Genomic DNA, 24,624 nt, shown 5'->3' on the forward strand with positions numbered 1-24,624 from the left:
ATTTTAGTTTGTTTCATTCATTCATTCATTCATTCATTACAGGACCCTGAAGGCACTCAGAACAGAAGCCATCCAAGCCTGACTTTGCACATTTGTGTTTTCCCTGATCTAACGCACCCAAGAGGACATGTTAATTAACTAATTAATTGGATCAGAAGTGTTCTAGCAGTTGGGGGGGTAACCTTATTCAAGACAGGGCTAGTCCAGGTCCTGGGCTATATCTGAAATGGTACCCTACTCCCTGCTTCACTATATGTGACATGAAATAATCGCTTTTATGTGTGCCATTTTGGATTAACCACAGGTTGGAGAACCATGAATTCCACATCTTTAACCCAAAGCCATGATGGCAATTTGTTAATAATGATGTTGAAGAAGCTGAACAGCTTATGGCAGGTTAATTTAGTAAGCAGAGCTTATAAAAATGTGCACGGCAAAAGTGGAAAAAGCTGGAAATCTAATAGTTTGAATGAAAGTCTGGTCATATTACCATAGTTAATCATGGCCGACATGGAATCTGTAATTTCAGTTTTGTGACATGTAATTTTGGATAATGTGTAATGGTGATTTAATCCTCACTGTAACCTTTTTTAAAAATTTATTTTTATTATTTTTTTTAATTGAAGGTTCATGTGTCATATACACTCTATTCTGTGTGACCAGAAATACATATATAATAGAGAAAAGAGGAAATGCTTGTGACTCAGAGAACAGTCAGATCCTGCTTCATGGATTAGTCAGAATGGGTCACATTATCAATGAGTCAGGCCTCTGCTGCCATTTTCTAACTGCTCATCTGGTGTTTTAATCCCATCACTGAGTATTTAGGCTGTGGTTAATCTTTGCTCTGCATCAGTAAGATATTTCCTATGATGTGATCGCTGGGAAAGTACTTTGCAGGGTAAATGTAAGAAGTGGCCAATGAGCACTATCCATAGAACATTCTGGTGATTAGGGATCGACCGATATGTTTTTTTCAGGGCTGATACTGATTATTATGGAATTGGGATGCCGATAACCGATATGTGCAACCGATAAATGTAAACATTATAATTCACATGAAATTAAACATGGCACACACTGACACAGACCTTCATATCCATGAAATGTATGTTTAATTGTAAAATTGAACATGAAATTTTGTGCAGGGAGATGCCAGCAGCATTTGTACAATAAAGTCAAACATTAGTTAGAATAAAATGAGAAATAAAATAAATATTCACCAATAAAAAAATAAATCACTCCCTATTATATTACAGCTCACCATTTTCAGTGGAAAATAAATGAAAATACACTCTGGATTCTTTTACACTAAGAACTAAGTAAGACTTACCAACTTCAAGTAGTTTTTAAATAACAAATCAAGTGTAGGGAGCTGCCTGCAGCATTTTTTAAAAAGTAAAATCAAACATAAAGTAGGCTATCACTCCCTATTATGTAACAGCTTAACAAGTAACCATCTACATTCTAATGCTTTTAATGCCCAAGCCTAATATTCCCAATTTAGGATTATATTGTAGTGAAGGAAGCATTACATGTAGTTTCAGCGAGACTAGTTGGTTGTAGGCTAATTCAAGTGCTTCCTTCCGTAAGCTAAGTTTGCCTGGCTACACAGATGCAAATGGACAATTTTAATGAGTAGTAGATGAAGAATGTAAACATGATGTTGTGCTTTTGCAACTTGTGTGTTTGTGACTTATTGCGGCAAAAGCAGTGTGTCCTTACCTTGAAGTGGGATCTGCTTCTGCCCGAGTGCCCATATGGCCGCCTTGAAACAGTTCACAGCGTTTAGCTACGCGTGTTGATTGGCTGTATCCCTTGTGCCGCTTCTGTCCAAGTGCCCGTGCGGCCACCGTGAAACAGTTCACAGCGTTTAGCTACACATGTCGATTGGCTATATCTCTTGTGCCAAACAAATCAGATGTTGTAGTGGGCGGGACCGTGTTCTTGAACTCAGAGAGGCGAGTGCAGGAAAGGATGTGCAGTGACAGTCGCGTTAGGAACGAAATGGCTGCAAAAATGCATGTTATCGGCATATCGGTGGAAATTATGGCCGATACCGATAACCCTAAAAATGCAGAATATCTGCCTGATATATCGGCCAGGACGGTTATCGGTCGACCCCTACTGGTGATTGTAGGATGATTTATTAGAGCCTTTTATTACTTTTATTAAGGTATACGTAAAGGTTGAATGTATTTTACTGCTTGGACTCCAATGCACACATCCAAGAGCTAAAGATTCCATGCATGTAATGCAACTGTTTTCTGATTTTAGGGGAGACAGGTTTGGGAAAGTCCACTCTCATGGACACCCTGTTCAACACCAAGTTTGAGGGTGAGCCGACTCAGCACAACCAGCCGGGAGTGCAGCTCAAGTCCAACACGTACGAGCTGCAGGAGAGCAACGTGCGCCTTAAGCTCACCATCGTTAACACGGTTGGCTTCGGAGACCAGATCAACAAAGAGGACAGGTGTGAATGGGTTTGGCTCAGTAATGAGAATATTCAGGATTGATCGATTGAAAATTGATATGTACAGAACCATATGGGTTGTTTATTTCCTAAATTACACTTTTAATTTCTTAACTTTTACATATTTTTCATTCTGTAGGTCTGATTTTCGTTCAGGTTGTGTGTCCAGTCTAAAGTATTTACAGGCATTACACAGCAGCTGTGTGTTATAATCAGGGCTTTGAACCAGAATTTTTTTCCTATTGGTTCGTTCCGAACAGAAACGGAATTTTAACGTTTCTGGTTTTGGGTTCCACCATTAAATAGACGTTCCCGAACCGGTTAGAACAAAAAAATTTCGTTCCCGGAACGGTTAATTACGTTCCCTGTCAGCGGTTTAACAAATGGCTATAAAGTTATGTCTCTGTCTCATCCGGCTTAAGCCAAATGTAGGCTAATTCTATTACAACCTTCATTAAATAAGACAAGAAATAATTCAAAACAATTATTATTTCAAATGTTGGCGATTTGGATTCTCAGTATGTCTTCCCATCTACACAAACAGAAAAAGTGCCAAAAATGAAAGAGAATTCGTTTAGTGTGTTACCAAAGGCTAGTCAGGCCCTATAGAGGGCTACCGCATGACGTCACCGCACCGCGAGATTTTGTTAGGCGCCATATTGGAAGGCCAAGTACACATCTATGCAAGTACATACATACATAAAACAAACTACACCTGAAATGTAGCCAGGGCCGGTTCTGCCCTAATCTGGACCCGGGTGCAACATCGCGCAAATCCCCCCCCCCAAAAAAAAACAGTCTAAATCAGGACAACCATCACATAACTATAACTATAAACACTTTATATCAACTATTTTAACTAAATGGGCTATAATAAATAAGCCTGCAGGCAGCCACGGCGGGCTGCCTCAGAAAACTAACCATTCAATGACACAACTGAAAGCCTGCAGCCACGGCGGGCTGCCTCAGAAAAGTAACCATTTGTCCTACCTTAAAACTCGTTTTGCATTTTCTGCCTCCTTTTTTGTATTTTCGACCCTCCGTTTATTTTCTTTCCTTTTCTGAAAACCCGATTTGTGTCCAGACATTTTGTTCTGCTACCAACGAACTAACTCGTCAGGTCTCGTCTCTCGAGCCCGCGATGATTCCCGTGGGAAGGGCAACAATTGATACATTTTTACAAACAGCCAATAGGGAGGTTGCAACGTTCAGGCTCTTCTTTGCTCAGACACTCAGTAATGGAGACGTGATAGCAGTCCACCTTCCCGCTCTCTCTATTCAGTCAGCGAACGTCACACAGGAAGTGAACCCCAGCGGGTCATAGAAACTTGCGCAGGAGAAGAATGGCTTTTTTATTTGTAGGCTACGGAAACTTTGAGGAACGAAATAAAAACCGGTATTAACCGGTTACCATTATTTTTAATAAGCATTTCTGTTCCGGAACATAAAAAATAATAAAGTTTCTGGTTTCGTTTCTGTTCCATGTGAAATAGAAAAAGTTCCCGGTTTTCGTTCCTTGAGCCGGTTCAAAGCCCTGATTATAATGATGCTATTCTGATCTGATGGGTTTATGTTTGGTCCTGAACTGGACAGAAAGTGATGTATTTTATGTGAATACAAGTTCGCTGTACTTGGTTCTAAGTTAAAGTCTGTTTGGTATGACATTTCCAGTGAACGTCATGTTGCCTATGAAGTATTTGAGAGGCTTTGACCAAGAATTATGGCAAAAATTCAAGAGACCTTGATTATAGCATAATGATGATGATTTTATTATTGTTATAGCCGCAAGCAGTGATTTGCTGGGTCCAATCAGTATTGGAAGATATCGCCCCCATGGCCAGTCCTTGAACAATAAAGAGAACATACATGAATGTCCATTACCCGTAGCCGCTTATCGCTTATCCTGTGCAGGGTCGCGGGCAAGCTGGAGCCTATCCTAGCTGACTATGGGCGAGAGGCGGGGTACATCCTAGACAAGTCGCCAGATTATCGCAGGGCTGACACATAGAGACAAACAATCATTCACACTTGCACCTACGGTCAATTTAGAGCTTCCAGTTAGCCTAACCTGCATGTCTTTGGACTGTGGAGGAAACCAGAGCAAACCCACACAGACACGGGGGAGAACATGCGAACTCTACACAGAAGAGCCCCCGTCGGCCACTGGGCTCAAACCTAGAACCTTCTTACTGTGAGGCACTACACCACTGTGCTGCCATACAGGAACATACTTATGGATTTTTGTGACAGTAGCGCTACACTAGTTGTGTGAAATGTCTGAAAACTGATTGACTGAAGGTGGCCATGTCTTGAAGTAATTCAGTAGTGATCAAAAATCCCATTACAGATTAACACGATGCTTAATTTCAGCTTGTTCAGACTTTCGGTTTTTGAGAAAAAGCTGTTTCAACTTAACTCTGCCACTTTTTTCTAATATTATGCTCCAAACATTGCATATCATCGCAGAATCCTTTGCCGTGCATGCATTTCAGTTTTGTAATTTTCATGGAGGCTTTCATGAAGTACAGCTGTTTGAGTAAACGAACACCACCCCACTTGGGTTGATTGGCATGTTGGTGGCCATATTGTTCTCAAATTTCAAGCTTTTGATAATTATTAAGGTTCACACACTCAGTATTTTGACTAGGGATGGTGAAAACTAAAAAAAATCTTGACCGACCACCGAGCCTCATTAGCCGGTTAAAGTCGGTTAACCTATGAGTTTAAACAGGGATGCAAACGGCGCGCCTTTTTCACGCCTGAATCGTGCAGATCCGATTTTTTTTTTTTTACGGGGGGCGTTGGAGTGTCTGAATAATTTCATCAGAGTAAATTCTGTATTAAAATTACTAAATAAGCAAATGCCGTTACAGTCCATGAAACATAGGAAGTATGAGAAGAAAACAGTAAATCAGAAAGCTGTGCACATTTGCGCAGAAGCTGCGCAAATGTGCGCAGCTTTCTGATTTACTGTTTTCTTCTCTTACTTCCTATGTTTCAACTGGGGCAGGAGGGCGGGACATGACTGAAATGGGTGTTTCTGATTTGTCAGCTGTCTTCAACTGGGGCAGGAGGGCGGGACATGACTGAAATGGGTGTTTCTGATTTGTCAGCTGTCGTCCTTACACCGCATGGCATGCCCCAAGCGTTTACAACACATAATTCCAGGTTCTCCGCTCCAAAATCGGCAGCTTCAAAACGATTGTTTTTTTTTTTTTAACCGACAACCAAAAAAAAATTAACCGGTTGACGTTGATTCGGTCAACCAGCGGTCAAACGGTCATCGGTTAACATCCCTAATTTTGACACCAAATTTGTGACGATCCACCGAAAATCCTCGGATTGGTTTGCAAGTTTGTAAATTTTGCATGTTATTCAAACTATTGTAAACTGGACTGGGTGGGGCTAAAGGCAGATTTACATGGGTTGAGCCAAGGAATCAGCACTAACAAGAAACTTCAATGGGGCGCTTAGTTTTCAGGAGATAGGCTTGTTTTTGTGAGCAGTGGCCAGTTTTGATTTGGATTGCTTCAGATTATAGTGGGTTCATACTTTTGTGGTGATAGCTCAACGTTAATTCTGTCAAATGCCTGCTGAAATTTGATGCATGGCTGATGCTAGCCATGATGCTTAAGTAATTACCGATAGGTCATCATCAAAATTCCAATTACAGATTTCCTTAATGATGCACCATGCCATATTTCAACTTGGTAAGACTGTTCCTGAGAAACAGTTATCTGCCCTTGGCTCATAGGTCGCGTTAACCGACAATTGTCCGTCATTGACGGATTTTTTTTAGCTATGACGGAAAAATCTGAAGGCCGTCGGTCATTTTGATGGATGTTTACCGTTACCATTACCAATAACAATAATAGCCTAATAATAACAATAATAAAACATAATGAAACACACAATTGAAATGATTGGCAAGTTGTGGCAGAGTTTTCTTACATACAGTATACATAGTCTTCACTGCCGTCACTTTCAGTCTGAGCCGACGTTGCGGCGAGTCTTGATGTTCAGTGCATAGGCTACTCACATTGTAGCCACTGCGCAAGGCTGTTCCCCCCATCGCGCTCCTGACCGCGCTCTGACTTTTCTAACCACTAGCACAGTGAGATGTATTAATGTTTCCCTTCTCTGCAGAAGACACGTCATTTTTGCTATTAAAAAAGGAGATGCATTGGATTGTTTGTGTCGTTTCCCTGCCTGTACGTCTTAATGCAATAGTATTCATTTAGGCTAGTTGTTTTCTTGTTTTTAAAATGAAACAAATGTCGATTTATTGTATTCTTCCCCAGCAAGCTTAGGAACATCACTGCTCGAATATCTGCTAAACTGTCATTTTAATGAGAGCACGGGTAGACAAACTAACATTTAAACATAACTTGGTTTTATTTAAGACCTTCCGTGTCAGGTTCCAGGCTCCGCGGGGTGCAGCTGCACCACTGGTGCTTCTGATCACTTCCCTGGGAGAAATGTTTCCCGACTTCAGAACTTTGGCTGAAGTGGTGCTGGTTATTCCAGTCTCCAGTGTCGCAGCAGAGCGCGGGTTCAGCCTTCAGAATAAAATTAAAACGTCAATGAGAAGTCGTCTGTCCGAGGCAAAGACGCAAAATTTAATGACAATTGCCTCGGCGGCAGTCTCCGTTGACGACTTTGATTATGCACAAGCGAGCTCCCAATTTAAATCCATGCGGGCCAGAAGGAAGGTTTGAGCTCATGCAAACAGGTCAAATTAGATTGTCACTTAAATCGTCGTAGTGGACTGTTCATATTTTAACTGCAATTGTCTTGCTACGTTGTAAAATAACATTGTTCATATGCCCGTTAAGGCACAACAGCCGCAATGTTTTTAGCGGAGGGAAAATGGGTTCACAAGTGACCGAACGTCAGAATCTCTGTTCATCTTTTTGCATCGTAAATACATAAATAAATGATTAAATAATACAAGCTTGTTCTGTGAATTAATTTTTAAATGAAAATGAGTCCATGAAAACACAAGTTATTAAATATATAGCATTTATAGCCTATATACATTGTCATTTAAAAGTTAAAATAAAATGACAGATAATAATGGACAATGACGGAATTTTTACGACCCTGTCCGTCAAAATGACGGACAATGAAAAAGTCTAATGCAACCACTGCCTTGGCTCCACCCCTGTGCATGACTACGCGCCATAGATTGCACACCGGTTTGCAAAAGTAGGTTTTGCAAATTGGCCAGAAAAAACCCCATCATGGTGGAAATGTAATGGATGGGGTCTAGCTGAATTAATTCTGAATAGAATCTGAATTGGTTCTGTTCAAATATAAAGTCATTTGTTGTCTCGCTGGGGTCAACAAACAATCCCTTACATTCGTTTGCTTTTTTAGATTTATTACTTTTTTATTCTGCTTTTAGATTTAATTTCATTGCTCTCCATTCGTTTCTGTGTGCAGCTACAAACCGATTGTGGAGTTCATCGACACTCAGTTTGAGGCCTACCTTCAAGAAGAGCTGAAGATCAAGCGCACCCTGCACAGTTATCATGACTCGCGCATCCATGTCTGTCTGTATTTCATTGCACCTACTGGACACTCCTTAAAATCTCTGGATCTGGTGACCATGAAGAAGCTGGACAGTAAGGTCAGTGCTGTTTAAAGCCTTTCTAATGGCACTGTTTGGACTTTAAGGTTATCGGTCATTAAATTGTATTTCGTCCATTTTGTTTTGTTAATGGATTGTGTTGTGAACATGAGCATATATACAAGCATGAATTAAGACATTCATTAGGACAAGGACATATTTTGTGGATATTAGATTCAACTGTGTGTGTGTAAAAAAAAAAATATATAGATAGATAGATAGATAGATAGATTAGAGCTAGGCGATAAATCGATTTTATCCATTAATTCGAATTTACAGTTAAGGACAATGTGTTTTTATGAAAATCGGTTTTCTCTCAGTTTTAACTTCCGCCACCGACGCTCCCCTCTGCGCATGTGCAGAACGGATCGGGCAGCAGGGACAGATCGGGCACTGACACTGTAGCCCTCCTCCCGCGTGCTTGCTATACACACACAAACATGGCAGCGATTGGGGGAGAGCCGCAACTTGTGCCCAAGAAAGGAGTAACTTCCTCCGTGATCTGGAATCGGTTCGGTTTTGCGGCGTCAGACGCAGACCAAACAAATCCTCGTTGTGTTTGAAAACAGTTGCTTCCAAAGGAAGCAGCACGACAAATTTATTCCAACACCTTAAACAGAAGCACGCAGCGGAGCGGGAGAAGTGCTGCTCCCAGCGGAATGAAAACAGCCGCAGCACGAGCACACCATCCAAAGTAAAGCAAGCAACCGTCCTGGACACGTTTTCGAACTCTGTGCCTTATGATAAGATTGTGGCGCAGTGGAAGGCAATCACAGATGCTATCGCGATGTTCTCTCATCTACAAGCTTGTTTTTTGGCTTCTTTTTGGTTTCTGATTGCACTTTAACCCCAAAGGGGAAATTTAAGTGAAAACAAAATAAAGGTAAAACTTGTTTTGAACCATTTCTTTGTCATCTGTAGTTTGATTTTTAGTAGGGGGGAAAAATCGATTAAAATCGGATTTTTTGTGAAAAAAATCGAAGATTTTTTTTTTAGGCCATATCGCCCAGCTCTAATATAGATAGATTTTTTTTTTTTTAAACATTACTCTAAGTGAGCAAAGTGGGAAGTATATGTAAATAGGAATAGTAAAAACACCAAACACTGCAAGAATAGGGGGAAAAAAAAGATGACTAGGAGCTACAAAAATACGTTCTTGAGATACTGTACATTATTGGACTACTTGAGAGAAACCTTGCAGATATTTGGCCGTTTTTAAACAGTACCACAACTGATTAGTTTTTGTATTATGTTACTAAGTGGGATAAAAACTGTCCATTTATTATTGTAATGGAAATAGTGGTTGTACACACACACACACACACACACACACACACACACACGTATCTTTGTGGGGATACTCATTGGCATAACGTGTTCCCTAGCCCCTTACTCTAACCTAAAACTAATTCTAACCTGAGCCCTAAAACTAATGCCGCTTTTCCACTACAAACGCGGCTGAGTCGGGCTGAGCCGTGCCGTACTGAGTCGGGCTGAGCGGGGCTGTTGGAGTTGCATTTCGACTACAACCGCGCTGAACCGTGCTGGCTGGAAGTGGGTGGACACATTGGGTGGAGTTAGCAAAAGTAGGTGGACGTCAGGTGATGTCGTTAAGCAGCGCAAACAGTGACATCAGTGAGCTTTTAAGCGGTAGTCTCACGGCCCGGATAGTAAACAATAAACATGGAGGACATGGAGTCGTTAGTGTTGCTGGTCTTGGTGCTGTGGCTTGTTGTCACCGACAACGCGGACAGATACTGGCAAGAGCGTATAGATGAGGCGAGGCGCATAAGGCTTCAGAAATTCTTGTAATTCGTAATTATTCTTCTTCCGGGTTTGCGGTGTTTACAGATCCCAGCGCGCTCGCGGGGCGTGTGTGGGCATGTGAGGACACTCCTCCTCACCAATCAGTGCACAGGGGAGTGTCTGCTCACGCCCCCAACCTCACTCGGCTCGCTTTGGCTCGCTTCAGCCCCACTCCAAAACCGTGCGAGTTTTAGGGGCTAAGCAGGGCTGAAGTGAGCTGAGTCGTGCTGGTTTTTGGTAGTCGAAACGCGAGCCGTGTCGGGCTGAAGCGAGCTGAAGTGAGCTGAAAAAGGGTAGTGGAAAAGGGCCATAAGTCTTGACCCTCAAAACAGGCCTTTGAAGAAGTGAGGACCAGCCAGAATATTCTCACTTCCCAAAAATGTCCTAACTCTGTTGGTTAAAAAAAACCAAACGTATTCTGGTCCTCAATATGTAGCAAGTACATACACGCGTGTGTGTGCCCGCCCCGAATGTGATTACCATTGTGTATACACTATAACTCCTATGTGTATTATGCTCACAATAAAAGCTTTACTGGCAGGAAGTGCTGCAAGCCGATGTGCATGGGATAACGCCACTGAGCAGTGTAGATGATCGATTATTGTGAATGTGCTCAGTGTGTGAGCCAAGAATGGAGGCTGAATCTTCAGTTAACCCTCATTAATCCTGCTGTATACGATCTTCGATATTTTAAAGGAAACCCTTATGCTATTAATCTGCTATGCAGTTACAATTCTTCTGTGTAACTGATTTAATCTTGGTCTTGTGGCAAAAGACAAATTACCACTAGTTTTCTTGAACAAGTATGACTGTTACCCAGTTCTGTGTTATACCTCCCTTAATGACCCTCCACTGGCTACCTCTTGGAGATGAGATGCACAAACATCTCTCTCTTTCTCTCTCCTTCTTGATGCCAGCAACACATTTAAAAAAAAATGGGACATGGGTATGTTTACTACTGTATTGCATCGCCACTTCCTTTAAGAACACTCTGTAGTTGTTGACTGCAGGAAGACCAGTTTAGCACCTGCTAGGGCTGGGCGGTATTTTGGTGTTACAAGTTATACCGATATATTGTAGGAGATATGTAGATGGGGGCGGCACGGTGGTGTAGCGGTTAGCGCTGTTGCCTCACAGCAAGAAGGTCCGGGTTCGAGCCCCGTGGCTGACGAGGGCCTTTCTGTGCGGAGTTTGCATGTTGTCCGCGTGGGTTTCCTCCGGGTGCTCCGGTTTCCCCCACAGTCCAAAGACATGCAGGTTAGGTTAACTGGTGACTCTAAATTGACCGTAGGCGTGAATGTGAGTGTGAATGGTTGTCTGCGTCTATGTGTCAGCCCTGTGATGACCTGGCGACTTGTCCAGGGTGTACCCCGCCTTTCGCCCGTAGTCAGCTGGGATAGGCTCCAGCTTGCCTGCGACCCTGTAGGACAGGATAAAGCGGCTACAGATAATGAGATGAGATGAGATATGTAGATGGGACAATACCTTAATACCGATATATCTTTGTTGCGTTCTGACCTTTAATGGCCTATTATGTAAGCTACCTATTTTATACGGTTGCTGTGTTATTCAGCCATAAAAACACTGTAGTTGTGACATACCTTGTTGTGCACACGTACTTAAGCTTATCCTCAGTTTCTAAATTTAATTTATTTTTTTTATTCCCATGTATTTTTTTGTTTTAGGTTGCCTTTTGTTTTTGTATTTGAATATATATCTACTAGAACTGACTGAAAAGCAAAGTCAGCTTTCTTCATACGTACACACACACACACACATGTATGTGCTAAGCACACTTGGCCAGTAAAGTTGATTTATATTTCTGATTCTGACAAGACATGGTATGGATGACCGCCGCATCACCTGGGCCATTTCTCTGTGTAAGGGAATCATCAGCAGCTACTCCTACAGCTGGAGGAGAAGAAGGAAGCTGGCTGAAGTCCAGATGCGGTTGGGTCTGTCAGCTCATTACAGAGTCAGCCACACGCTGGGGATCGAGTCAACAAACGATAGAGCGGATCCTGGAGCAGGAGGGAGCGATCATTAAAATCCTGTCCTCTGACAAGAAGTCCAGGCACCCAAGTCCTTACCTGGCAGGACATTGAGGTCCAGAAGGTTCTGAAACCCCTCCAGGACTTTACAGATGCTCTGTCCATATGCCAGACTTGTGCTACACCTTTTCAATACAAGTCTCCTGGCACACGAAGAGGGCGACATTGAGGTGTGCAGATCAGTCAAGACCTGCATTGTGGATTACCTCAATGCTAAGTACTCTGATCCAGCCACTCGTGACCTGTTAGACATGGCCTCACTTGTGGATCCACGGTTCAAGGCCACATGTATCCCAAGTGAAAAGATTGATGCTTGGAAATACAAAGTTGTCATGGAGGTGGAGTCTCTTTTGGCTGATCAGGACAGCTGTCAGCCTGACCCAGCTGTGCTCACTGTGCCTGAGCCTGCAGAACAAGAAGCAGCAATGCCACCAGCAACAAAGAAGAGGAAGTCACTGGCAAGCTTCTTCAAGCAGAGCACAGCAACCAGCACCACGCTGACACAGAGGGAGGCAGTTGAAAACGAACTTTCAAGTTACTTGCTGTAGGTTAGGGTAGAGAGTGACACAGATCCTCTGAAATGGTGGAAGAAACATGAAATGGTCTATCCAGCACTTAGCCACCTGACAAAGAAGTATCGGTCAGTACCAGCTACCAGTTTCCCTCTTGAGCGAGTTTTCAGTTGCAGTGGTAACACTGTAAGCTGTTCTAGGGCATCCCTGAAGCCTGACGCAGTTGATAAGCTAGTTTTCCTTTCACAGGAGGAAATACTTTGTCTGCCTCAGTATTGTCAGTGCAAGAAGGCATGTTATTTTTGCTCCATTTCCACGTTCTATATTTTCACATGTTGACATATTGTGCAGCTGTATATTTTCAAACAGCTCAGGCCTGTTCTGTTTACACTTTTGAACTCATACTCCTGCACCAGTCGAAGGGAACTCAGTTGAAGTTCCCTTCGACTGGTGCGGGAGTATGAGAGGACTTCCAGAAAACTGGCAGACATCTTAGCCAGAGAGGATCGTTCATTTTTGTCAACCTGGAACGACCATCACTGAACAGAGGTGGGTGTCTATGACCTCTATCAGCCACCTACAATGTAGCCATCAGCATTCTGATTCGGATTCTATTATGATCCATGAGAGGATAAATACTTGATACTCCCTATTAGACAGACAGAACTGAGGATGCCTTTCGGACGAGAGGCGAAACGTCTTCAAGACTTTTCAAGCAAGTCCAGTTGCTCTCTTCTACCAACCACAGATCACAGGCATCGAATGTTGGTTTTCAGCCTCGTCTCTTGCATACAGAGATTTCTCCAGATTCTCTGAATCTTTTAATGATATGCACTGTAGATGACGTGACCTCTAAATTCTTTGCAATTTTACATTTGAGGAACGTTATTCTTAAAATGTTGCACTGTTTGCACGCGCAGGCCTTCACAGAGCAGTGAACCCCTCTCCATCTTTACTTCTGAGAGACTTAACCTCTCTGGGATGCTCTTTTTATACCCAGTCATGTTACTGACCTGTTGCCAGTTAACCTAATGTGTGTGGGTTTATTTTTTATTTTATTTATTTATTTTTTAATATACATAGCCTTTGCTGTTTCTGTCCCAACTTTTTTGAAACCTGTTGCTGGCACTAAATTCAAATTGAGCATATATTTTTCAATCAATAAAATTTCTCAGTTTCATATAGTATGTTTTCTTTGTACTATTTTTAATGAAATACCGGGGTTCCTTGATTTTGCAAATCATCACATTCTGTTTCACTGACATTTTACAGCGTCGCTCGCTCACTCACTATCCGTTTTGAGTCAGTTGACCCGTCAGACGTGTGCATGACTAGCAGTCTTCAGCAGAGCTCTCCATTCAGCACGGTCTTTATTCCATAGCTTCAAATCAGCACGGACAGATTCTTTCCAGCTTTTTCGAGGTCGGTCACAGTTGTTCGATCCTTCAACTTCCAGGGTAGTACATCTGTTGATCCAAGAATTACTGTGTTGGATGTGTTCAAACCAACGAAGACGATTGCATCTGAGGACAGTGTCAAGGCGACAGAGGTTCAGCATCCACAGGAGAGAAGACATGCTAATTCGTATTCCTCTTGACATTGCACATCCATAAAAGCATGGCTCTTTCATTACGCTCAAGCTGTTTTTGGTCCCAACTTTTTTTCAAATTAGGGTTGTACTATGTTAAATTTTTATGGTGATTGATAACCCGTGCTCAACAATCAACTCAAGATCACACAATATACTGCACTATATTTAAGTACTGTATATTGTAAATTAACGTTCTGCAATTTAGTTTGACCTGCTGCTTTGAAACCTTCTCCAACCCTCATATTGCTAAACATTTACACCAGTTAAACAATCGTTAACCATTTTATTACTTTTTTTTTGTCATGAAAAGGTTGGGGCATTGTATTTGGGACACTTATGTTTCCTTTGGGATGATTAAAATAGTTTCCTGGGATGATTCTAGGACAGTCATGAAAATGCTAATTTTGAACCCTGTCTGTGTGGTGTCAACCTTGACTGAGCTTTTTTTCATGAGCAGTTTTCACCCAATGGTTGCTGATGGATAGCTTATAGAAATTACATTTATATTTGACTGCAGCATTATAAGCATCACTGTAAAGGCTTGTGTACTAATACTTTCCCCATGTAGTTAGTAATTTGTCTGCTTCTGTTAGCCCTGTTGTCGAACGAAACAGGAAAAAGCTACAGGAATGACTTTATTTTTTATGCTTCTAATGAATGTGTGTTGTTTATCACCAACAATGCAGGTGAATATCATCCCCATCATTGCTAAGTCAGATGCCATCTCAAAGAGTGAACTGGCCAAGTTCAAGATTAAGATTACCAGTGAGCTCGTCAGCAATGGAGTGCAGATTTACCAGTTCCCCACTGATGATGAAACTGTGGCAGAGATCAACTCCACCATGAACGTAAGTCATTCCAGCAGTGAGAACACAGCAGTCACGCTCGGGAGCAAAAGAACAGTCTGAGACCGTTTGATCAAGGTGGTCTTTCATTCGAACTCTAGTGTGCGCTGATTGTCGAGGGAGAGAAATTGATTCAGTCCTGAACTGACCAAAATACAGGAAGTGAACCAAATATGTTGTTTATTTTGTATTGATGGAAGCATTTTTCTTTAGATGTGAGCTGCTAAGCAAATGGAGCCAAAAGATCGAGCTGTGTGATCTGGAGATTTGGACTGCTGAACAAAAAGAGAAAATGCATGATGGATGCTAGACACACAAACTAGTCATTTCTATAATTAACTTCTAATACACGATATACTTTTGGTCATATGTGGGTAGTCTTCAAATTGTCACAAAAGTGTAAGCTCACAGTTGCCTAAAATGTGCTTAAAGTTTCCCTTCACTGGATTTAACAGGCCTGAACCTGTTTCATCATGACAATGTCCATGTGCACAAAGAAAGATTAATAAAGACATGGTTTGCCAAGGCTGATGTGGAAGATCTGAGGGGTCCTGCACGGAGTCTTGACTTTTACCCCTTTTCCACCAAATCAGTTCCAGGGCTGGTTCGGGGCTAGGGCTGGTTCGGGGCTGGTGCTGGTTCACAACTCGTTCAACTTGCAAGCCAGCTGAGAGCCAGTTTGCTTTTCCATAGCTCAGGGTGCTAAGGGGAGCCACGTCATTACGTCGCTGTATACGTCAGTTATGTTGCTGCGTTTGCATAAACCTTGGCACGAACATCGAAGCAACAACACCACGGAGAAGAAGCAGCAGCAACAACAATAATAATGGATGACTTCGTGTTTGTACAGCTGCTGCTTTTCGTCGCTTAAAAATGGCAACCTTTCGCGGTCTTGCGATTTGTTGTCGGTCTTAACAACTCCGCCCCCCCGCTGACGTAAGCAGTTCTTTCCTCTGGCCCAGCAGAGAGCTGGTGCTAGCCTGGAACCGGTTTTTCTGGCCCCAGAGCCAGTTCTTTGTCAGTGGAAACAGAAAACCCGGTTCCAAACTAAGCACTGGCCCCGAACCAGCCCTGGAACTGCTTTGGTGGAAAAGGGGCATTTGACCTCAGCGGACACCTTTGGGAAGAACTGGAATGTGAACTGTGCACCAGTTCCAGACCCAGTACTATTAATGTTTCTATGCTGATTATTTCACTTTGCATTTTATACGACTGGAGAAGCAGCCAATCTGGTGTACAGCTTGCCATCCTTGTCTTTCTGTCAGGAAATGGCACATAAGGACAGGAATGTATAATCAGTGTGCTGTCACTAAAGGAAGTGTGGGAAAGGCCCACCCACCCACTCGCAGAACAAAGACTTTCTGTGTGAGACAGTAAATAAATGTAGATACTGAGTGTAGTTCATCAGACGCTTGTCAGTTAGGGTGTAGTGATCTCACTGCATTCATTTTCAAACAGGGAAAAAAAACAACCCACCCCCAGTACAGAGAATGTATGTTAGGTGCTATCACTGCTTCAGATTTGATATCTAACTTTACTGCTGTGGATGGCTTTCCTGAGAGTGAATATTGCCAATAATGAGGCGGTGGCAGTTTGTTTGCTTTATAGACTGCTGGTGTTTCTCAGCATGAGAACATGGTGACCTTCCTGCCCCAGCTAGTTTGCTCTGGTTTTCAGTGTGATTTTGATAATAGTTCATGAATATCAAGCATACCATATTTGGCTGATTAAGCGTTTAGTGTATATTGCATCTGCATCTACCCATTTGTTTCCTGATTGTACCTTCCTCTATGTCAAATAAAGCATCTCTATGTAAATAATGCTGTAGAAATGAGAAGAATGAATGCAAAAAATTTGGTTGCAAGAACACCACTGACTTCTGATTTGCATGTCCTTTTTGGGCCGTGTAGGGCCATTTGCCATTTGCTGTAGTGGGAAGTACTGAGGAAGTGAAGATCGGGAACAAGATGGTGAAAGCACGTCAGTACCCTTGGGGAACTGTTCAGGGTAAGCTCTAGTCTTGTCTTATAAAGGAAATAAAACTCAGATCCTCTCTCAGAACTGGGGCTGTTGGCGCAGACCCAGGCTCTTACCCACATAGCTGCATAACATTAACCACAGGTGTTTTTTTTTTTTTTTTAAATTATTATTTTTTTAAATTTTATTTATTTTGCTGTTTTCTGTAGAGAGCAGTAGCATTTCATGTGATTCATGAGTCACATATTCACTTGCAAAACGTACATTATTTGACACTCCCCATGGCACAGTAAACTACAAACCAGCATGCTGTTTCTGGAATTGTGCTTCTGTTGTTCTCCCCTCCGCCCCTCCCGCACTCTGTGCAACGTGTATGCAGATTCCTTGCAAGTAGGCTATTGCTTAATTTAGCTTGACCTAGCAAACAAAATGCGTGGTAATTCTTGGGGGGGGGGGTGTACATGTGTTTTATAATGTTTATAAAATGATATACATACACACAAATATAAACAAAGTTAGAATTGGATGCCTGCAACACACTCAAAGTTGGGATAGAGGCAAAATAAGACTGTAAAGTTTACAGAATATTCAAGTAACACCATTTTGGATGATTTCACAATAATCCTCTTACCAATTAACTGCTTGGGTATAAAAAGTTAATGTAGCAAAGCCTCAGTCTTTGTAAGCAAGGCTGGGTCATGGCTCACTCCTTTTGTGCCAAAATTTGAGAGAGGAATTGTTCTTCAACTCAAAAAGAACATTTTCTCAACACAAGATTTTAGGTCTTTCAAAATCTACAGTACATAATATTGTGCCAAGATTCAGGGACTTTGGAGATATCTTGGTGCATAAAGGGTAAGGTCGGAAACCACTGTCGAATGTGCATGACCTTCGAGCCCTCAGGCAGCAATGCCTGGGAAATCATCATGCTAATGTGACACACACAACCACATGGGCTGCATCCAGAAATGCAACCTGAAACTGTATGCAAGGAGAAAGCCATTCATGAGTTCTATGCAGAAACGCTGCCAATTTCTCTGGGCCCGAACTCCTCTCAGATGGACAAAGACAGTCGAAATGTGTGCTGGGGTCAGAGGAGTTCACATTTCGGCTTGTTTTCGGGAAAACTGGACGTCGAGTTCTCCATACCAAAGGTGAACATGTAGTTTATCAGAGAAAGGTGCAAAAGCCAGCATCTGTGATGGTATGGGGGGCATCAGTGCCCACAGCATGGGTAAGTTGAATGTGTGTGAAGGTAACATTTGATTATATTGGGATTTTAGAGAGATCTATTCATCAAAGCAGTGTCTCTTCCTGAGAAGTCCATGTTTATTTGAGCAGGACAATGCCAAGCCTCATTCTGCACGGGCTACAACAGTGTGGCTTCGTAGACAGAGTGCGTGCGCTTGACTGGCCTGCTGCCAGTCCAGATCTGTCTCCTGTTGAGAATGTACGGCTCATCATGAAGAGGGGAATCAGACAACAGTGACCATGGACTGTTGAGCAGCTGAAGTCTTGTATCAAACAAGAATGGACAAAAATTCCAATTGCAAAACTAACAATTAGTATCCTCAGATCCCGTATGATTTAAAAAGCGTTATTAAAAGGAAATGTGATGTAATACAATGGTAATAATGCTTCTGTCCCACTTTTTTTTTTGTGTATGTGTGTTGCAGGCATCAAATTCCAACTTTGTTTATATTTACAAAATACAATTAAATTGGTCAGTAAAACTATTGAAAATCTCTTCTTTGTACTTTTATCAGTTTAAAGGGTCACGTGAATTAACAAATCAGATTTTTGTTTTATTGCATTTCGGAAAATATCTTAACTTTTGTGGACATTGGGGAGGGTTCTTTTTCTTGTTAAATATATATGTACATGATTAAGAGAGATGAGCTAAAATATTTTAAAGCTAATTCTAAAAGTATGAATATCTGGCTCACTGTATACTGTGAGTAAGTAATGTAATATATTAATACTCCTTAGTAAGGATATCCAAGAATGTAATATGATCACTGTCTATTGTCCTTGCATCATTGAGTGAGACATGAGCATTGTCTGAATGTGAATAAAGGCAGTGTATAAAAAAATTTTTGACCTCAGGTCACCTAAGAGGAAAAAAAAAAAAAAAGTGTACAGGTGTATTGTGATTTTGAAAATGGCTGGTGTTTTGAAGCTGTCCAGAAGAATACATTTTATAGAGAGATTTTTAGAGGTGTCATATATCTGAACATTGTGCATATGTTTTATAATATGCATTTAATTTGTTGTGTAATTGGAAAGCATTTTTATATTAACTTGCCACTTTTCATGCCTTCAGCATGGCTTCTGGAGCACCATCTGCTGGACACCATTTATTCGTATCTTTGAAAACTGGCATAAAACTTAAGCCTGGATAACATTAGCATTTTTGCGAGCCCTTCAAGGGGCATAAACTAAGGCTATATTAATACAACCCCAAATCAGAAAGTTGGGATGGTATGGAAAATGCAAATAAAAAAAAGAAAGCAGTGATTTCTAAATTTACTTTGACTTGTATTTCTTTGCAGACCATATGAACCCCAGATATTTCGTGTTTTCTGGTCAACTTAATTTCATTTGTTAATATACATCCATTCCTGTGTTTCAGGCCTGCAACACACTCCAAAAAAAGTTGGTACAGGGCTAATATAGAGCTTGTAATGAAATGAAACATTTAAATAATAACACTATGTCGACAGATGATTGTAAACATGATTTGGTACAAAATCAGTATCCAGGAAAAGCCTAGTCGAGGTACACAGATCTCCAGTTTGTCAACAAATGCATTAGAAAATTATTGAAATGTTTTAAAAACAATGTTCCTTAGTGAAGGATATGAAGGGATTTTGATATTTTACCCTCTGTGGTCCATAACATCATTAAATGATTCAACGAATCTGGAGGAATTTCGGTGCATTAAAAGGCAGGGGCGTAAGCCTAAGCTGAACACCTGTACTCTCCGATCCCTTAGGCACCACTGCATCAAGAACAGTCATTCATCTACAGTGGTGCTTGAAAGTTTGTGAACCCTTTAGAATTTTCTATATTTCTGCATAAATATGACCTAAAACATCAACAGATTTTCACACAAGTCCTAAAAGTAGATAAAGAGAACCCAGTTAAACAAATGAGACAAAAATATTATACTTGGCCACTTATTTATTGAGGAAAATGATCCAATATTACATATCTGTGAGTGGCAAAAGTATGTGAACCTCTAATATTAGCAGTTAATTTGAAGGTGAAATTAGAGTCAGGTGTTTTCAATCAACGGGATGACAATCAGGTGTGAGTGGGCACCCTGTTTTATTTAAAGAACAGGGATCTATCAAAGTCTGATCTTCACAACACATGGTTGTGGAAGTGTATCATGGGACGAACAAAGGATATTTCTGAGGACCTCAGAAAAAGCATTGTTGATGCTCATCAGGCTGGAAAAGGTGAAAAAAACTATCTCTAAAGAGTTTGGACTCCACCAATCCACAGTCAGACAGATTGTGTACAAATGGAGGAAATTCAAGACCATTGTTACCCTCCCCAGGAGTGGTCGACCAACAAAGATCACTCCAAGAGCAAGGCATCTAATAGTCGCCGAGTTCATAAAGGACCCCAGGGTAACTTCTAAGCAACTGAAGGCCCCTCTCACATTGGCTAATGTTAATGTTCATGAGTCCACCATCAGGAGAACACTGAACAACAATGGTGTGCATGGCAGGGTTGCAAGGAGAAAGCCACTGCTCTCCAAAAAGAATATTGCTGCTCGTCTGCAGTTTGCTAAAGATCACGTGGACAATCCAGAAGGCTATTGGAAAAATGTTTTGTGGATGGATGAGACGAAAATAGAATATTTGGTTTAAATGAGAAGCGTTATGTTTGGAGAAAGGAAAACACTGCATTCCAGCATAAGAACCTTATCCCATCTGTGAAACATGGTGGTGGTAGTATCACGGTTTGGACTTGTTTTGCTGCATCTGGTCCAGGACGACTTGCCATCATTGATGGAACAATGAATTCTGAATTATACCAGCGAATTCTCAAGGAAAATGTCAGGACATCTGTCCATGAACTGAATCTCAAAAAAAGATGGTTCATGCAGCAAGACAACAACCCTAAGCACACAAGTCGTTCTACCAAAGAATGGTTAAAGAAGAATAAAGTTAATGTTTTGGAATGGCCAAGTCAAAGCCCTGACCTTAATCCATTCGAAATGTTGTGGAAGGACCTGAAGCAAGCAGTTTATGTGAGGAAACCCACCAAGATTCCAGAGTTGAAGCTGTTCTGTATGGAGGAATGGGCTAAAATTCCTCCAAGCCGGTGTGCAGGACTGATCAACAGTTACCGGAAACGTTTAGTTGCAGTTATTGCTGCACAAGGGGCTCACACCAGATACTGAAAGCAAAGGTTCACATACTTTTGCCACTCACAGATCTGCAATATTGGATCATTTTCTTCAATAAATAAATGACCAAGTACAATATTTTTTGTCTCATTTGTTTAACTGGGTTTTCTTTATCTACTTTTAGGACTCGTGTGAAAATCTGATGATGTTTTAGGTCATATTTATGCAGAAATATAGAAAATTCTAAAGGGTTCACAAACTTTCAAGCACCACTGTATAGCTGATATAACCACATGGGCTCTGGATTACTTTAGTAAACCTTTTTGTCTCATCTCATTATCTCTAGCCGCTTTATCCTGTTCTACAGGGTCGCAGGCAAGCTGGAGCCTATCCCAGCTGACTACGGGCGAAAGGCGGGGTACACCCTGGACAAGTCGCCAGGTCATCACAGGGCCGACACATAGACACAGACAACCATTCACACTCACACCTACGGTCAATTTAGAGTCACCAATTAACCTAACCTGCATGTCTTTGGACTGTGGGGGAAAACAGAGCACCCGGAGGAAACCCACACGGACAACATGCAAACTCCACACAGAAAGGCCCTCGCCGGCCACGGGGCTCGACCCCGGACCTTCTTGCTGTGAGGCGACAGCGCTAACCACTACACCACCGTGCCGCCCAGTTTAAACTTTGTTGTGCAAAAAGGAAGCCTTATATTAACTGTGTCCAGAAGGACTATCCACTTCTCTGGGCTTGGAGGCATCTGAAATGGACCATCACACAGTGGAAATGTGTGTGGTCAGAAGAATCAGTATTCCAGGTCTGTTTTGGAAGAAATGGACACCATGTGCTCCAGACCAAAGATGAAAAGGACCATCCAGACTGTTACAAACAAGAAGTCCAAAAGCCAGGGTTTGTCATGGTATGGGGTTGTGTCAGTGTCCTTGGCAAAAGTACCTTACACTTCTGTGATGGCAGCATTAATGCAGAAAAGTACATTTGAGGTTTTGGAGCAACATATGCTGCCATGAAGACATCTTTTCCAGGGATATTTCAACAAGACAATGTAAAACCACTTTCTGCACACATTACAAAGGCATGGCTGTCAAAGAAGAGGGCTTCTGTCCCCAATAGGGAACATGTGGCGAATTTTGAAATTAAAAATGACGATGACCCCATACTGTTGCACACCTTAAAGTGCATGTTCTGGACCAATTTTGTGGCTTTTTTTTTTTTTTTTAATATGAAAGTATGTCCCTTTACACACTCATTCAGAAGGGTAATTTTGCACAAGGCCATCTGTCTACAGCAGAAAAAAATAAAATAACAAAACACGTCTGGAAAAATCCCAAGCGAGTCTGGAGCCGGATTCGTGACGTTACCTGCGGAAGCGCCAGCAGGCTGCGCGAGCTTTGCACGGTTTCAGTGCACAGCCTGTGTAGACCAAGCGCTCCCATTTCTCTCTCATTGTCCGGTCTTTTGGAAAAACGATGAGTACTAATCCCATCAAGATTGGTGTTGCTACACCCTCCTACGATACATCTGTTAACCATTTTAATAATTACGCGATAACGTTGAAGAAATTTGCAGAAAGCCACCAGGTCATTTTCTCATAAACAAACCAGCGCTGATGTAGGATTCAGAAGGAGGCGTCCCGCACGCGACGCCACGAAAATCAGTGTTTGCCGGGAAATCCAAATGCCAAGTCTTTTCAGAGGCGGACCAATTCGCCTCAAATGGCTTGATTTCAACTGAATTTTTCTGGTATTGCGCAAAGTAAAAAAATTGCAGAGAATGCAGAATGTTACAGATATTTGACCAAAGTTTAATATAAAATAGGAGAATTACATTGATCTCGCTCCTGAATTTACCCGTGATATGCACTTTAAAGACCTGTTCGCAGGAAGAATGGGACAAAATAACACTTGGATCGCTTCATCACTTAGTGTCTTTGGTCCTTAAACATCTTTTTAAGCATTGTGAGAAGGAATGGCAACATTTGTAAAAGCGGTAAATATTTTATTTTTTTTTATTTATTATTTTTTTAAAGTGTATTCCAAGAATCAAAATTGAAATAAATGTTTATTTTGGAAAAGCAATACAATTCATGAGGTAAAACATCAAGCAGTGTATTGTTCTGAGTGCAGTACAGGTCAAAGATTATTTACAAATCATTATTTTCAGTTTTAATTTCAACGTACCACCTCCCAACTTATTCTGAATTGGGGTTGTATTTTAATCAGGGCTTTGAACCGGTTCAAGGAACGAAAACCGGGAACTTTTTCTATTTCACATGGAACAGAAACGAAACCAGAAACTTTATTATTTTTTATGTTCCGGAACAGAAACGCTTATTAAAAATAATGGTAACCGGTTAATACCAGTTTTTATTTCGTTCCTCCAAGTTTCCGTAGCCTACAAATTAAAAAGCCATTCTTCTCCTGCGCAAGTTTCTATGACCCGCTGGGGTTCACTTCCTGTGTGACGTTCGCTGACTGAATGGAGAGAGCAGGAGGGTGGACTACTATCACATCTCCATTACTGAGTGTCTGAGCAAAGAAGAGCCTGAACGATGCAACCTCCCTATTGGCTGTTTGTAAAAATGTATCAATTGTTGCCCTTCCCACGGGAATCATCGCGGGCTCGAGAGACGAGACCTGACGAGTTAGTTCGTTGGTAGCAGAACAAAATGTCTGGACACAAATCGGGTTTTCAGAAAAGGAAAGAAAATAAACGGAGGGTTGAAAATACAAAAAAGGAGGCAGAAAATGCAAAACGAGTTTTAAGGTAGGACAAATGGTTACTTTTCTGAGGCAGCCCGCTGTGGCTGCAGGCTTTCAGTTGCGTCATTGAATGGTTACTTTTCTGAGGCAGCCCGCCGTGGCTGCCTGCAGGCTTATTTATTATAGCCCATTTAGTTAAAATAGTTGATATAAAGTGTTTATAGTTATAGTTATGTGATGGTTGTCCTGATTTAGACTGGTGTTTTTTTTTGGGGGGGGGGTTTGCGCGATGTTGCACCCGGGTCCAGATTAGGGCAGAACCGGCCCTGGCTACATTTCAGGTGTAGTTTGTTTTATGTATGTATGTACTTGCATAGATGTGTACTTGGCCTTCCAATATGGCGCCTAACAAAATCTCGCGGCGCGGTGACGTCATGCGGTAGCCCTCTATAGGGCCTGACTAGCCTTTGGTAACACACTAAACGAATTAGCTTTCATTTTTGGCACTTTTTCTGTTTGTGTAGATGGGAAGACATACTGAGAATCCAAATCGCCAACATTTGAAATAATAATTGTTTTGAATTATTTCTTGTCTTATTTAATGAAGGATGTAATAGAATTAGCCTACATTTGGCTTAAGCTGGA

General features: G+C 41.6%; 1 protein-coding gene across 4 annotated transcripts in view; it reads left to right on the forward strand.

The window, feature by feature from the left end:
* septin6 (septin 6) overlaps window positions 1-24,624 on the forward strand; it is a 57,527-nt gene that overhangs the window by 16,180 nt on the left and 16,723 nt on the right. For all 4 annotated transcript variants that reach the window (XR_009655226.1, XM_060927720.1, XM_060927722.1 and 1 more), the window contains exons 3-6: window positions 2,278-2,473; window positions 7,919-8,105; window positions 14,752-14,913; window positions 16,821-16,917. Coding sequence is in view for 3 of the 4 variants with exons in the window: in XM_060927720.1 (XP_060783703.1) it covers window positions 2,278-2,473; window positions 7,919-8,105; window positions 14,752-14,913; window positions 16,821-16,917 (642 nt within the window). In the remaining variant the exon portion in view is untranslated. The remainder of the gene's footprint in view (window positions 1-2,277; window positions 2,474-7,918; window positions 8,106-14,751; window positions 14,914-16,820; window positions 16,918-24,624) is intronic.

This window comes from Neoarius graeffei, chromosome 8 (genome assembly GCF_027579695.1).
Source record: "Neoarius graeffei isolate fNeoGra1 chromosome 8, fNeoGra1.pri, whole genome shotgun sequence".
Classification (NCBI taxonomy): domain Eukaryota; kingdom Metazoa; phylum Chordata; class Actinopteri; order Siluriformes; family Ariidae; genus Neoarius; species Neoarius graeffei.